Genomic DNA, 11,714 nt, shown 5'->3' on the forward strand with positions numbered 1-11,714 from the left:
CACTCACTCACTCACTCACTCACTCACTCACTCACCCACTCACCCACTCACCCACTCACCCACTCACTCACTCTCTCACTCACTCACTCACTCACTCACTCACTCACTCACTCACTCACTCACTCACTCACTCACTCACTCCACACTCTCTCTATCTCTCACTCACTCACTCACTCACTCACTCACTCACTCACACTCTCTCACTCACTCACTCACTCACTCACTCACTCACTCACTCTCTCTCTCTCTCTCTCTCTCTCTCTCTCTCACACTCTCTCTCTCTCTCTCTCTCTCTCTGGGCGCAGGGCACACTCTGTGTGTAAGTGTAATTGTTTTGTGCGTTTGCTTCAGGCGATGTTCATACAGAACAGGTCAAGACCTCAACAACTGCTCCACCTGTCAGAAGACGGCCTGCATAATATACAGGTACCCAACAAACCAAAACATGTGTGCATGTTTCGACTAGACAATGACGTCATTATTGCTTCTATTGTTTACCTCATTTGTAAGTCGCTTTGGATAAATTAGACCCCCTTTCCTAATAAAGAGAAAACAAATATTTTAGGAATCTGTCAAAAATGTGTTTTAAACTAAAAATGTTATTGCCATTTATTAGACAAATAACAAACTGAAATAACTTAAAAGTCTTTATTCACATTTTTATATCCAAATTTGAGCCAGTCAGAAATTATTCAACATTCAACCAATAAAACACACTTTTCTATTAAGAACTGCAAGTAAATAGCAAACATGTATTTTTCTATTTTTTTCTGCCTTTCCTTGTAAAACAGTAAATTCGAAAATGGATGAAATGGATAAAAACGCCGTTGCACGGTTTACACCTTACATTTGTTGGTGAATGTCTAATAATGTGTTAAGCAGTATGTCTATGATCGTAGAGTATGTATGACTTCAAAAGTGCTCGAAACCCCCGGTTCTCTGTGACACGTTTATGATCGTATAATCTAGATGCGACACTGCGGGTTCTTCTGCCTTCGGGAGCAGAAACAGCCAGAATACACCATTAGGATGAAATGAGCAAACTCATGATGATATATCACATTGTGTGCTTCGTCGAGGAGAGCCGTGCTATTACTTTTTTTAAGAAATCGGGCTGAAAAATCCCGTACACTTACATCTGAGTCGTATCTGTGAGCAGAATTTAATAGGGACCTGGGGAACCACCCAAGGAACCACAACTCAACATGGTAAAAAAACATGTATTATTACATTAGCCTTGGCCACACCAACCGAGCATCTGGAGGAGTTGTGCATGCATGAGCGCCAGTCAGTTTCTTCAAAAGTGTTTGTGTGTGTTTGTGTGTGTGTCCATTTTACAGTCTGGGTTTATAATGTAGCTACAGGGAGCTCAAATCCCAATCAGAAGTGATGAAGTCCCGTGGGACACGCACACGCACGCAGACACACAACATAAAGCCCAGAGAAAACAGTAAACCGGTACCCGCTGGAATCATTTCTGTGACGCACACATTTAAAGTGCTGTTAGATATTCCCTCCTCTCCCTTATCACCGTTACTCACTTTTCAGATAAACACGGTCATTATTCCAGCATTATAAAGAGCTCAAACTCACACTAATACATGTTTCCAGCACACACTGAGGTAACACCAAGCCCCGGGAATCAATTAAAAGAGATGGATTTCCTATTAAACTTTAATCTCACGACAATACATCTACACACACTAAATCTTACGGCACACGTATGTCTCTACCCACGAGGAACAGCAATGCACAAAACAGTCACTGGTTCAAATATTTACACCTCGAATAAGAACACCGACAAATGTTAATGTGTTTCTTACAAAGACTACAGAGAATAGAAATCTCTTTCTCGCCTGTTTTTACTATATCATATGTTCAAATTGTGCTCAAACTTGCCAAGACACCAGAGTTAGAGATCTTAAAGGTGTAGTTCACTTCAAAACGTGTCTCCAATGACTTTCCACAGTAGGAATAACATTTACTACGGAAAGTGAATTGGAGGCCAATTTTGAACTACTCCTTTAATAAAAGCTCAAACGACTCCCAAAGCAAATGATGTGAGCCATGTTATCCACATTACAGCTCTGCACTCCGACTGACTCATTCATGTCTGTAATGATTTCTCGTAAACTTGATACATTGATGCAACACAAGATCCATTAAAGGCGCATTTACTTCCTTATTAAAAATGTTAACACACAAAAAAAGATTTTCTAGAAGATCTAGAAATGATTCGCATACAGACATATTTATATGAAACTGCAGCGGGACGGCATGTTGAGGTCACATGACCAGCCAATCCCAGAGTGCACCTTTAATAAGTCATCTGAGCTATAAAAGAGCAACTTCCGAGCAATAGTTTACTCTCACACAAACACACATACACGGTGTGATTTATAGCGCTAGATTTACTTCAATATAATAGTGATGATTAAGGTTTTTCCACATGTGAAAGTGCATCTACTGCGGCTCTGTGAGCTTTCTGAGCAGATAAACTCTCAGCGCATGTTTTCATCAGACATTCTGCCCCTATACTGTAATTCTTCATCCCCTCTTTCTCCATCCTCTCCTCCTCTAGGGGCCAAGAGACGGCTTCGAAAATATGGCTCAAATAAAACATAATGTGCACTCAAGCTGGATTCATTTGAAGTCAAAAGTCACCATAAAATGAGGTTTTTCGAAGTTCCGAAGAAATGTGAGCAGGCTATGATCGCTTAGAGAAAGTATTACGACTCTTTTCGACGGGTTGTGTGATTTGAGGATCATTCATGTCAGTGGTAAAGCGGTGCAGGACGAACGCTGAAGTTTGAAGACATGATGAGCTCATATCACATACCGTATAGACACGAGGCTCACAGAACTCTTAAGTGCTGATGGTTTTGCAGGATCAACGAGTCGCGTGCATGTAAATGAGTCATTTGGATATGCAAATTAGGCAGAGACATCTAGCAATTTCAAAATGACAAATGACGATCTTTCATAAACATTTCAGTACCACTGACATCAGACGCACAGCCGTTAAACCCTTTGAAGAAAAACGTTAAACGTGATTATAACACAACTACATTTTGAGTTTTCTGAAAAAGTATCATTGAAGAGAGTTGCAGTGCTAGACAAGTGTCAATAAAAGTCAAACTATCCTAAAGGAAAGAAACATCACAGATGAATCGTCCTAGAATCAATGAAATGAAATGGAAACTTTGGCTCAAGTCTCATCTGCGTCTCAGATATTTCGCCAGAGAAAAAGAGTCAGAAATGTCACAAAAGTGTCTGTCATGGGAGTTTGAGAAGAGATGACAACAATGTGTCAAACTGAGCTCAGATCTGTCAAGTCTGCAATCAGAAGTCAATATTAGTGAAGATCTCAATATCAACTCAACCATTTACCCAGATCCAGATTATTTGACCTCTACGATCTACATTCATTTCACACCTCCAGACTCTCCGTGCGTTTAAACAGTCGTTTCATTGGTTTTATCTTTACTTCTCGATTAAGAAGCCATTTAAGCAGAAACATCCGAGACATCCAGAGCTACAATAGAGCAGACTTTCATCCAAAAACTATCTCTGGGGTAACCAAAAAGTTTCCTTTTTAGTAACAAAATCACCAACACTTCATGTGACCAACAGCACCAGAGATGCTTGCTTAGTAAACAGCACTATAAAGAGCACTATATCACAGGTGTCAATAAGACAAACTCATCTTCTGTTCGCTACATACTGAAACACATCTCTGTCCGTCATTATGACACTTGTTAACCTTTAATGGATTCTCTGTCACTGCGTTACCTTCTCACCACTTTATCTCTCGTCTTTTGCTCATCTGTTGCTCTTTTCATTACGTCTGGTATCACACTCGCTCGCTCTCTTGCTCGTTCTCCCTCACCTCACCTGCTGGGAAATTGCAAGTAGGATTGTGGCAATACTGTAAATAGAGGGCATCACCTCTCTCTCTCTCTGTCACGCACACACATATTGGTTCCAGTGAGATACATGGTCAGAATCTGTGTGTTTGACTCTGCCGTGACAATAGCTTTGATTTCAAATGTATTTTTCCTGCTTCCTGGTTTTCTCCACAGAGATCAAATAAGCGATAAACGAAAGCACCAACTTAAACCAGAGATGAAGCACAATCGCACAAACTTCGTTCTGAAGCAAAAAGCTATTAAAAACCCCGAACAAGGCTGTGTGCTTAACATCTTTAATGACTCGAACTATATGAAAAAACTCCCAAGCAGACTGAATGACTCTGCAGAAGCTCGTGTCATCACCTCGGTCTTGAAAGCTTTTTACATGATCCTTAAAATTCAATTTCTCTAAGGAGAAAATCGATGGGGTTTATACTATTGGAATCAGACTGCCGCGCTCGATTGAATAAGAAAATCACGACGTGAAACTTGAAAGAAAGTGAGATGAACGTCTCACTGAGAGAGCGAGAGATGGCGAGATATTAACGTCTTTGTAATGGTTTTATCTTTCTAGTGTGGAACACGACTTCCGTGTCCAGGAGGGACGATTCCAAAGCGTTCTGGAAGTGTTGGAGGCAGAGTATGATGTCCCCGCCCCCGTCCCAAAGCCAGCCCACATACGACCACGGACTAAGAGCCGCATCAAGAAACTGCGAAAGAAATGCTTCTGGTGGCTGTAGCCGCAGCGCGGGTTACCATGGAAACCTAGAATTACGTTTGTTTGCTTTCGTGGAAAATGTCAGTGCTCGACCTCACTGATGAGGAGTTCACCAGCATCGCTGTTGTCATGGAGATACGGGATGTACATTTACGACTATTATGACAGGAACCACAAACGCGAGGATGACAAACATCTCACCGCACCGAAAGATCAACCGACTTGCGTTCAGACCAATTTAGTCGATTGAGAACCTACGTCCAACCCGTCAATACATCCCCCACACCCTGTCTGTCATAGCTGTGACTCAGTCGATATGTGCGGACAGCTAATGAATGTCTAAAGCTCTGTCCCAAAACCCAGCGAGACGGCATGCGAAACACAGGCAACAACATTCACATTGCACGCACGCCTGCCAGAGGGGTAATCCCAGAATGCATAGCAATCAACACTGACAAGCACCGATAAAAAGAATCAAATGAAATCCAACTAAGAAAAGTGGAAAATGTAATAAAAACAGACGGCGGCCTGCTGATGTCAGACTCGATCCAAGGGTTTTGGAACAGAGCTTAAATACATCAAAGGTTAAAGAACTGAAGCTCTTACATCCTTTTGATTCTACAAGCAGAAAAACTCTCATTTCATGTGAATGTTGCTCTTGAAAACCAGATTTCATGTAGGGTAATGAAACTGCGAACTTCCACACACACACACGGGACTGAATTTAATGTGTATCTGTTTGATATCCACACAAACATACAACAGTAGCTTAAGTGAGAGATGAAAATATGTTCCTCTTATTCTCATTCATTCAAACGTCTTCCAGTCTACATGTCTCCATATCCAGACTTGTATAAAGAACAATAATCAATGTATTTTTATATGCTGGTAAGCTAAGACTACATTTCCCACAATGCTCTCTTCCTCTGTCACCTGTTTGTAAATAAGATATTTAGGACAACGCTAATAAAATTGTGTATTTTACTGCAGTTAAGCTTTCAAAAATAAGCTATGTTTTCTATATTAAATAATACCAAAACTGCAGCATTTGTCATTTGAAGCACTCGCCTAAAAACATTCATTGCTTAAAGGTTCTTTACAGACTATAGAAAGCTCGTATAAATATGGTTCTCTGAATCATCGACTCAAAGCCCGTTTTGTGAAACCAAAAATGGTCATTTGAGGCATTGCTGCGAAGAACCCTTTTAGCAGTGTGATTTGCATACAAGCGCTGTATATTCGACATGTCTATTGATGTGTGTAACAAGAACGTAAAGTCTAAAACATTTCGGCCAGATGTAGAGAGGTTTGTTATGGATTGAGACCAATAACAGAAGGATGCTGGCCTGTACAAACTTCACTACTATGATGGAAGACACAGCATTGTGGATGGTTGCCAGGATGTTGCTAGACGGTTGCTAAGGGGTTCTGAGTGTTATTTATCTGGTTGCTATGCGGTTGCATCCGATGTTTCAGGTGATTGCAAGAGGAGGCTTTAGACTCACAATGAGAGAGTGTTCTCGACCCATCGTGATGACCGTGCAGTTAATTGTCCTCAGAAGGGACGACACAATGTCCCGAATGTGCTGAAATGTGTCTCCCTGAAACAGAGAGAGAGAGATTGTTTTTTTATTTTCACAATTCCATTTTATCACAATTTACATGCTACTAATAATAATAATAATAATAATTAATGAAAAAGGAAAATACAACTCTTCTTCAACAATTTCATAAAGAGTCCTGTTTAAACACCAAATAATTTCAAACTTTAAAAGACCATGCATTCATTTACAATAATGGAAGTCAATCAAAGTCCTTGATTTTACAAGTTTCAGGAAAACAGCCACTAAATTACTGTGGGTATCTTTCTCAATTTTCTCTTTCCTTGTGACAAAAATTGCCATCTTTGCTTGACCAAGTAAAAAATTCAGCAATTGAGACTTCTGACAATGTCTTTTCACATATTTAAAACCACAGATAAACATTTAACTGACATTAAAGTAAAAATAAAAACAATGGTAACATTTTACAATAAGGTGTTTTTTTTTGTTAACAGTAGTAAATACAGTACATTAGCTAACATTAACTAACAATGAACAATTTAGCTTTTCAGTATTTATTAATCCTTGTTAATGCTAGTTCATATCAATACAGTTATTCATGTTAATTCATGGTGCATTAACTAATGCTAAGAGTGACAACGTTTGATTTAATAATGTATTAGTAAATGCTGAAATGAACATGAACTAACATTAATAAATGCTGTATTGGTGTTGTTCATTGTCAGTTCATTTTAGCCAATGCATTAAGTAATTGTAAACAAATAGCACCTTAGTGTAAAGTTTAACAAAAACATTTCCATAATCTCAAATAAAGGTTTTAGCCTCCTACAATCCATAAATGCATGAGAGAGAGAGAGAGAGAGAGAGAGAGAGAACATGTTTGTTATTGTAGAAATAAACTGCACTGCACTTAAATGCCTTAACTCAACCAGATTCCAAAAAACCACAGATGATTCACTCATGCGTGCGTCTGGTCTCTCCGGCTCCTTCACACTAATTTATTGCTTAAGTGTATCGATCGGCCTGAAGAGCTTTTGACCCGCCTGGACGAGACTGTGTGTGATCTCAACTACAGCTTTGTATTTCTTTTTCTATTCCATTTCTTTATTGATTTGAGAGTTTGTGTGTCTGTTCTTGAATGTGAAGTTCTGTAGGAAAACCGTGGAACAGATCTGATGCTGGAGAAGATTCAGCGCGTCACACAGCCTCCAGCGATTAGATAACAAATCACCGGCAGATGAAACATTAGTGTGAAAAACACACAGAGAGAGATGTGAGAGGAATCACAATGCTAAAACATCTCAGAAATATGGTCTGTCGAGAACAGCATATGGATTAACATCTTCAAACCATAGAATAGTCACTTTGTAACCCTGCTTTAAGGAACCTTTACACTTTTATTTTCCAAAGGGCTTTATAGCACAAAAGGTGATGTCAAGAGTTCACCCAAAAATAAAAATCCTTTCATCTTTTCCTTTTATTTACGCTTATGACCTGACCTGTATGTGACTCTTTGTGACTCTTTCTTCAGTGAAAACACAAAAGAAGATATTTTGAGAAATGTCTCGGCGGTTTTGTGTTCATACGATGGAATACAATGGGGTCCAATGTTGTTTGGTTGTCAACGTTCTTCAAAATATCTTTTTTTGTGTTCCGCAGAAGAAAGAAACTCATACAGGTTTGGAATGACATGAGGATGATGAAATGATGAAAGAATTTCAGCTTTGAGGTGAATTATCTTGACATGGATGAATTTTTTATGTATTAAGAGTCTAAATAAGCATAACATGTTAACAATAAGTTAACATGTATCCAGGGTGTGTGTGTGCGTGCATGTGCGTGAGCGTGCGTGTGTTTCGGATTGAGAGAAACATCTGTTCATCTGTCCATGAACTATTTCAATTTCATATTGAGTTTCATATTGTTTTTCTCAACATCGACGGCTCTTCAAAATCAGCTGCACCCCACAAACTGTCTCTCACGCTCTGCTTTATGTGAAAGTCTTTCTTTCATCTGTCTCTCTCTCTCTCTCTCTCTCTCTCTCTCTCTCTCATGCTCAGCCGTCTGTGGTATGATGGCTTAATCAGATACACCTACAGTATAATCTTCACGATGAATTCAGTGTGTGTGTGTGTGTGTGTGTGCGTGTGCGTGTGTGTGTGTGTGTGTGTGTGCGTGCGTGTGTGTGTGCGTGCGTGTGTGTGTGCGTGTGTGTGTGCGTGCGTGTGTGTGTGCGTGTGTGTGTGTGTGCGCAATCTGCACTGTTGGGTGGACAGAGGCCGCGGGTTTATCCACGGCCGCATGAATTTCAGTGACAGTCCTCACTATTGACTATAACTTAACTTAAACTTCTCTGCCTGCCTTTAACTTCCTTCTTAACAAATCTGCACATTTACAATCACAGCATCACTTTCATCCGTGTGTGTGTGCGTGTCGCTGTTCAGTTTCACAGCTGGTCTGTGATCAGTATTTTTAGAAGAATCGTTTGAGGTGAGCAATATTTTGAAGCGTCTCGGAGAGTTTAATTCAAACCGCAGCATGAAACATGCCCTCAGAGAGTGAAAAAGAGAGAGAGAGCAATTCACACGCCCCTCTTCATCGCTGTGTATATTTGAACTGTGAAACGCTCACAGAATCCTGTTAAAGGAGGAGAGAAGGTAAGAGAGGAGAGGAGGGGTCGTGACCCTGTCACATCTCCATTTTGCTTCCTCCTCAACACTCTTTCATTCTCATCACACAGCTCTGACCTCCGCTTCACTCATTCTCTCCTCTTCTCATCCTTCTCTCCTTTCATCGTCTCCTCATCACATATGCTGTTTGGTCTAGAACACAAACAGTTCTTGAAGGAAAAAAACTCTTGAATTCTTGAAACTTCCTAATGTGTGTAGGAAGTGTAGCAACTACAATTTTGAATCGCTTTGGATGAAAGCATCGATCCGGGAAATGCCGAGATGTGAAGGTCGAAAACGTTATGATGTTCAAATACTACAAAAGACATCAGAAGCCTGACTCCCCCATCACCAATAAAGTGTAAATAATTGAAAGTTGAAACGTTGCTCTATCTGAAAAGCTCAACATTGTCCGGACCCTATATTGTCCGGTAAACAAAAACCAAAATAATGTTGGTACGGTGTTTAATACATTAAACAAGCAGTGCTGATGAATCTCTCCCGTTACCCCTCTCTCTGTTTCTCTAGATGCGTGGCTTCAGGAGGTTTATATTCGAAATGCATCACAGTTCAGAAAGTGAGATTAGTGCATTAGACTTCAAAGAATGTGAGTGTACCGGCACTGCCTTAAAAACCCTGTATGAGTACATCAACCTTTCTGATCTGAACCAAACTAAACCAGCTAGTCAGTGCTAGAAACTGCAAGAGAAGTAGCTGAACGTTGCCCTCTAGAAAATAATTTGAATTAGTTTTTTAATTCTGCTTTTGAATGCAGTTATCTGATATACAGAGAGAATCAGCCGGGACCGTCTGATGCAGGCGGGTTGTGTGTTTTGCTCAAGGACAAACCGCCTGTGTTCAGGAAACGTTCATCTTCACATTTCATTCTGAATGGTAAATTTATTCTAATAAAGAGAACGATTTTAGTTCATGCCTGACTTTTATCCTTCTTTTTATACTTAAAATCAGCAGACCCTTTACTTTTATGTTAAAAATAAGACATCGCCCTTTCTACTCTCTTCAACATGAGTGGACACGCCCCTTACTGCCGATTGGCTACAAGTTTGTTGTGGTACTCTGCCTGACTCAGTTTTCTAAAGCGTTTGTGGAAAAAATGCTAACCGTGCCTTAAAGTACACTTACTTAAAGTACACTTTTCTCACCTATATCACTCAACACAAAGAAAGTCAGTCACGTTTGGTTGTCAACGTTCTTTAACATATCTTTTGTGTCCTGCAGAAGAAACAAGGTCATACATGTTTGGAATGACATGAGAGCAAGTGAAATGAGAGAATTGTCATTTTTGATTTAACTACCCCTTTAATGAGTTCCTGTGTAAAATACTGTCAATAATCGGTCAACATACAGTACATCTGCAAGAGAGCATTAGCTCTGAAATATGACATTTGGTTTCAGTGTTGACAACTGAAGATCTGTAAATCTAATGATGCTGCTGCAATGTTATTCCTCTATGTGTCGTTTTCTAAACTGCAGACAATTTTCCACATTTTACTCGGATGAAGTCCAGCATTAGATGCTTAGGTCCACTGTCTACACAGCCTGTCTACACTGGATTTACAATCAAGATGTAAGTGAATTACAGACACTTTTGAATCTCAGTTAGACGTTTCCTGATTGAACATCACATGGACATGAGCAGTAATTCATAACCGAGTGAATTATTGAGTCTCTTACCACATCATCACGGCTCAGGACCTCCAGGATGTTGTTCAGAAGTTCAACACTGTTCCTCTTCTCGTCCTGACCCTCCCCTACACAAGCCAGCGCGCCACTCAGCTCCCGGAGCATCATGGGTAACAAGATGTCCCGGCAATCTGGAAATGACATCATTCCTCGGTTTGGTGAAAATAGTTTTAAAATCTTTAAAACCAGCAAAATTCTCTCCAGTCAACTTAGAACAATGTGTTCACAAATCGATATATAAGACCGCCCCCATTTACATATCAACGGCCATTTTACATTTAGAAACTTGGCAGAAATCTTTGATACTCATGTGATACTCAAAAAAATAAATATGGGAATTCTTGTAAATGGTCAAGCTGAAAAATGAACAAGAACTAAATGAATGCATTTTGGTGTAAGAAACCTTAATACGCATTATAGGTGAACTCAAGAGAAAAATAAACTGCTAGAAAAGTAGCTGAAAAATTAATTTAATTCTTTTTAAATGCTGTTATCTGATATACAGAGAGAATCAGCCGGGACCGTCTGATGCAGGCGGGTTGTGTGTTTTGCTCAAGGACAAACCGCCTGTGTTCAGGAAACGCTCATCTTCACATTTCATTCTGAATGCTTAATTTATTCTAATAAAGAGAACAATTAAAGACATGTCAATAACAACTTACAAAAAAAAGAAATATGAAAGTTTACTTTAAAAAATGGAAAAAGGAAAGAGAAGCTTTATGTAAGACAAGAATATAGGTTTATAACTACATGTCAATTACTGCCACTTTAAAATTCCCCAGACCATTTGAGCACATTTTATTTACTCACTAAATCCAATTTGAAATCACATTTGGAGCTTGACAAGTGTTCGTGTTGAATTCTAAGTGTAATCCCCATCAGAAAGCCACCGCAGGGCCGAGAGAGACAGATGCTGGGCTGCGGTTTACTCAAGGTGTTATTTAAAGGGGTCATATGGCGCGAATACGTGTTTTTCGGTGTCTTTGGTGTGTTATAAGTTGCCCGTGCATGTATTAGACACGTAAAATTGCACAAATGAAAGTGTGGGAACAAAAGATGCATTCTATCTAAAAGCGAATGCTCACCCAGACCTGCCTGAAACGCCTCGTGTAACCACACCCCCACAAATCCACGTCAGTTCCTGGTATGA

General features: G+C 39.8%; 2 protein-coding genes across 3 annotated transcripts in view; one reads left to right on the forward strand and one right to left on the reverse strand.

Moving 5' to 3' along the window:
- LOC130563482 (uncharacterized) overlaps positions 1 to 6,114 on the forward strand; it is a 19,024-nt gene extending 12,910 nt beyond the window's left edge. Inside the window, exons 3-4 of the mRNA XM_057349023.1 lie at positions 352 to 426; positions 4,486 to 6,114. Coding sequence (XP_057205006.1) covers positions 352 to 426; positions 4,486 to 4,651 — 241 coding nt within the window. The 3' untranslated portion in view covers positions 4,652 to 6,114. The remainder of the gene's footprint in view (positions 1 to 351; positions 427 to 4,485) is intronic.
- The window catches only part of LOC130563481 (dedicator of cytokinesis protein 2), an 86,892-nt gene that overhangs the window by 41,811 nt on the left and 33,367 nt on the right, over positions 1 to 11,714 (reverse strand). For both annotated transcript variants that reach the window (XM_057349022.1, XM_057349021.1), the window contains exons 25-26: positions 10,556 to 10,695; positions 6,135 to 6,230 (exon numbers count right to left, since the gene is read on the reverse strand). In XM_057349022.1, coding sequence (XP_057205005.1) covers positions 6,135 to 6,230; positions 10,556 to 10,695 — 236 coding nt within the window. The remainder of the gene's footprint in view (positions 1 to 6,134; positions 6,231 to 10,555; positions 10,696 to 11,714) is intronic.

This window comes from Triplophysa rosa, linkage group LG13, assembly GCF_024868665.1.
Source record: "Triplophysa rosa linkage group LG13, Trosa_1v2, whole genome shotgun sequence".
Lineage (NCBI taxonomy): Eukaryota > Metazoa > Chordata > Actinopteri > Cypriniformes > Nemacheilidae > Triplophysa > Triplophysa rosa.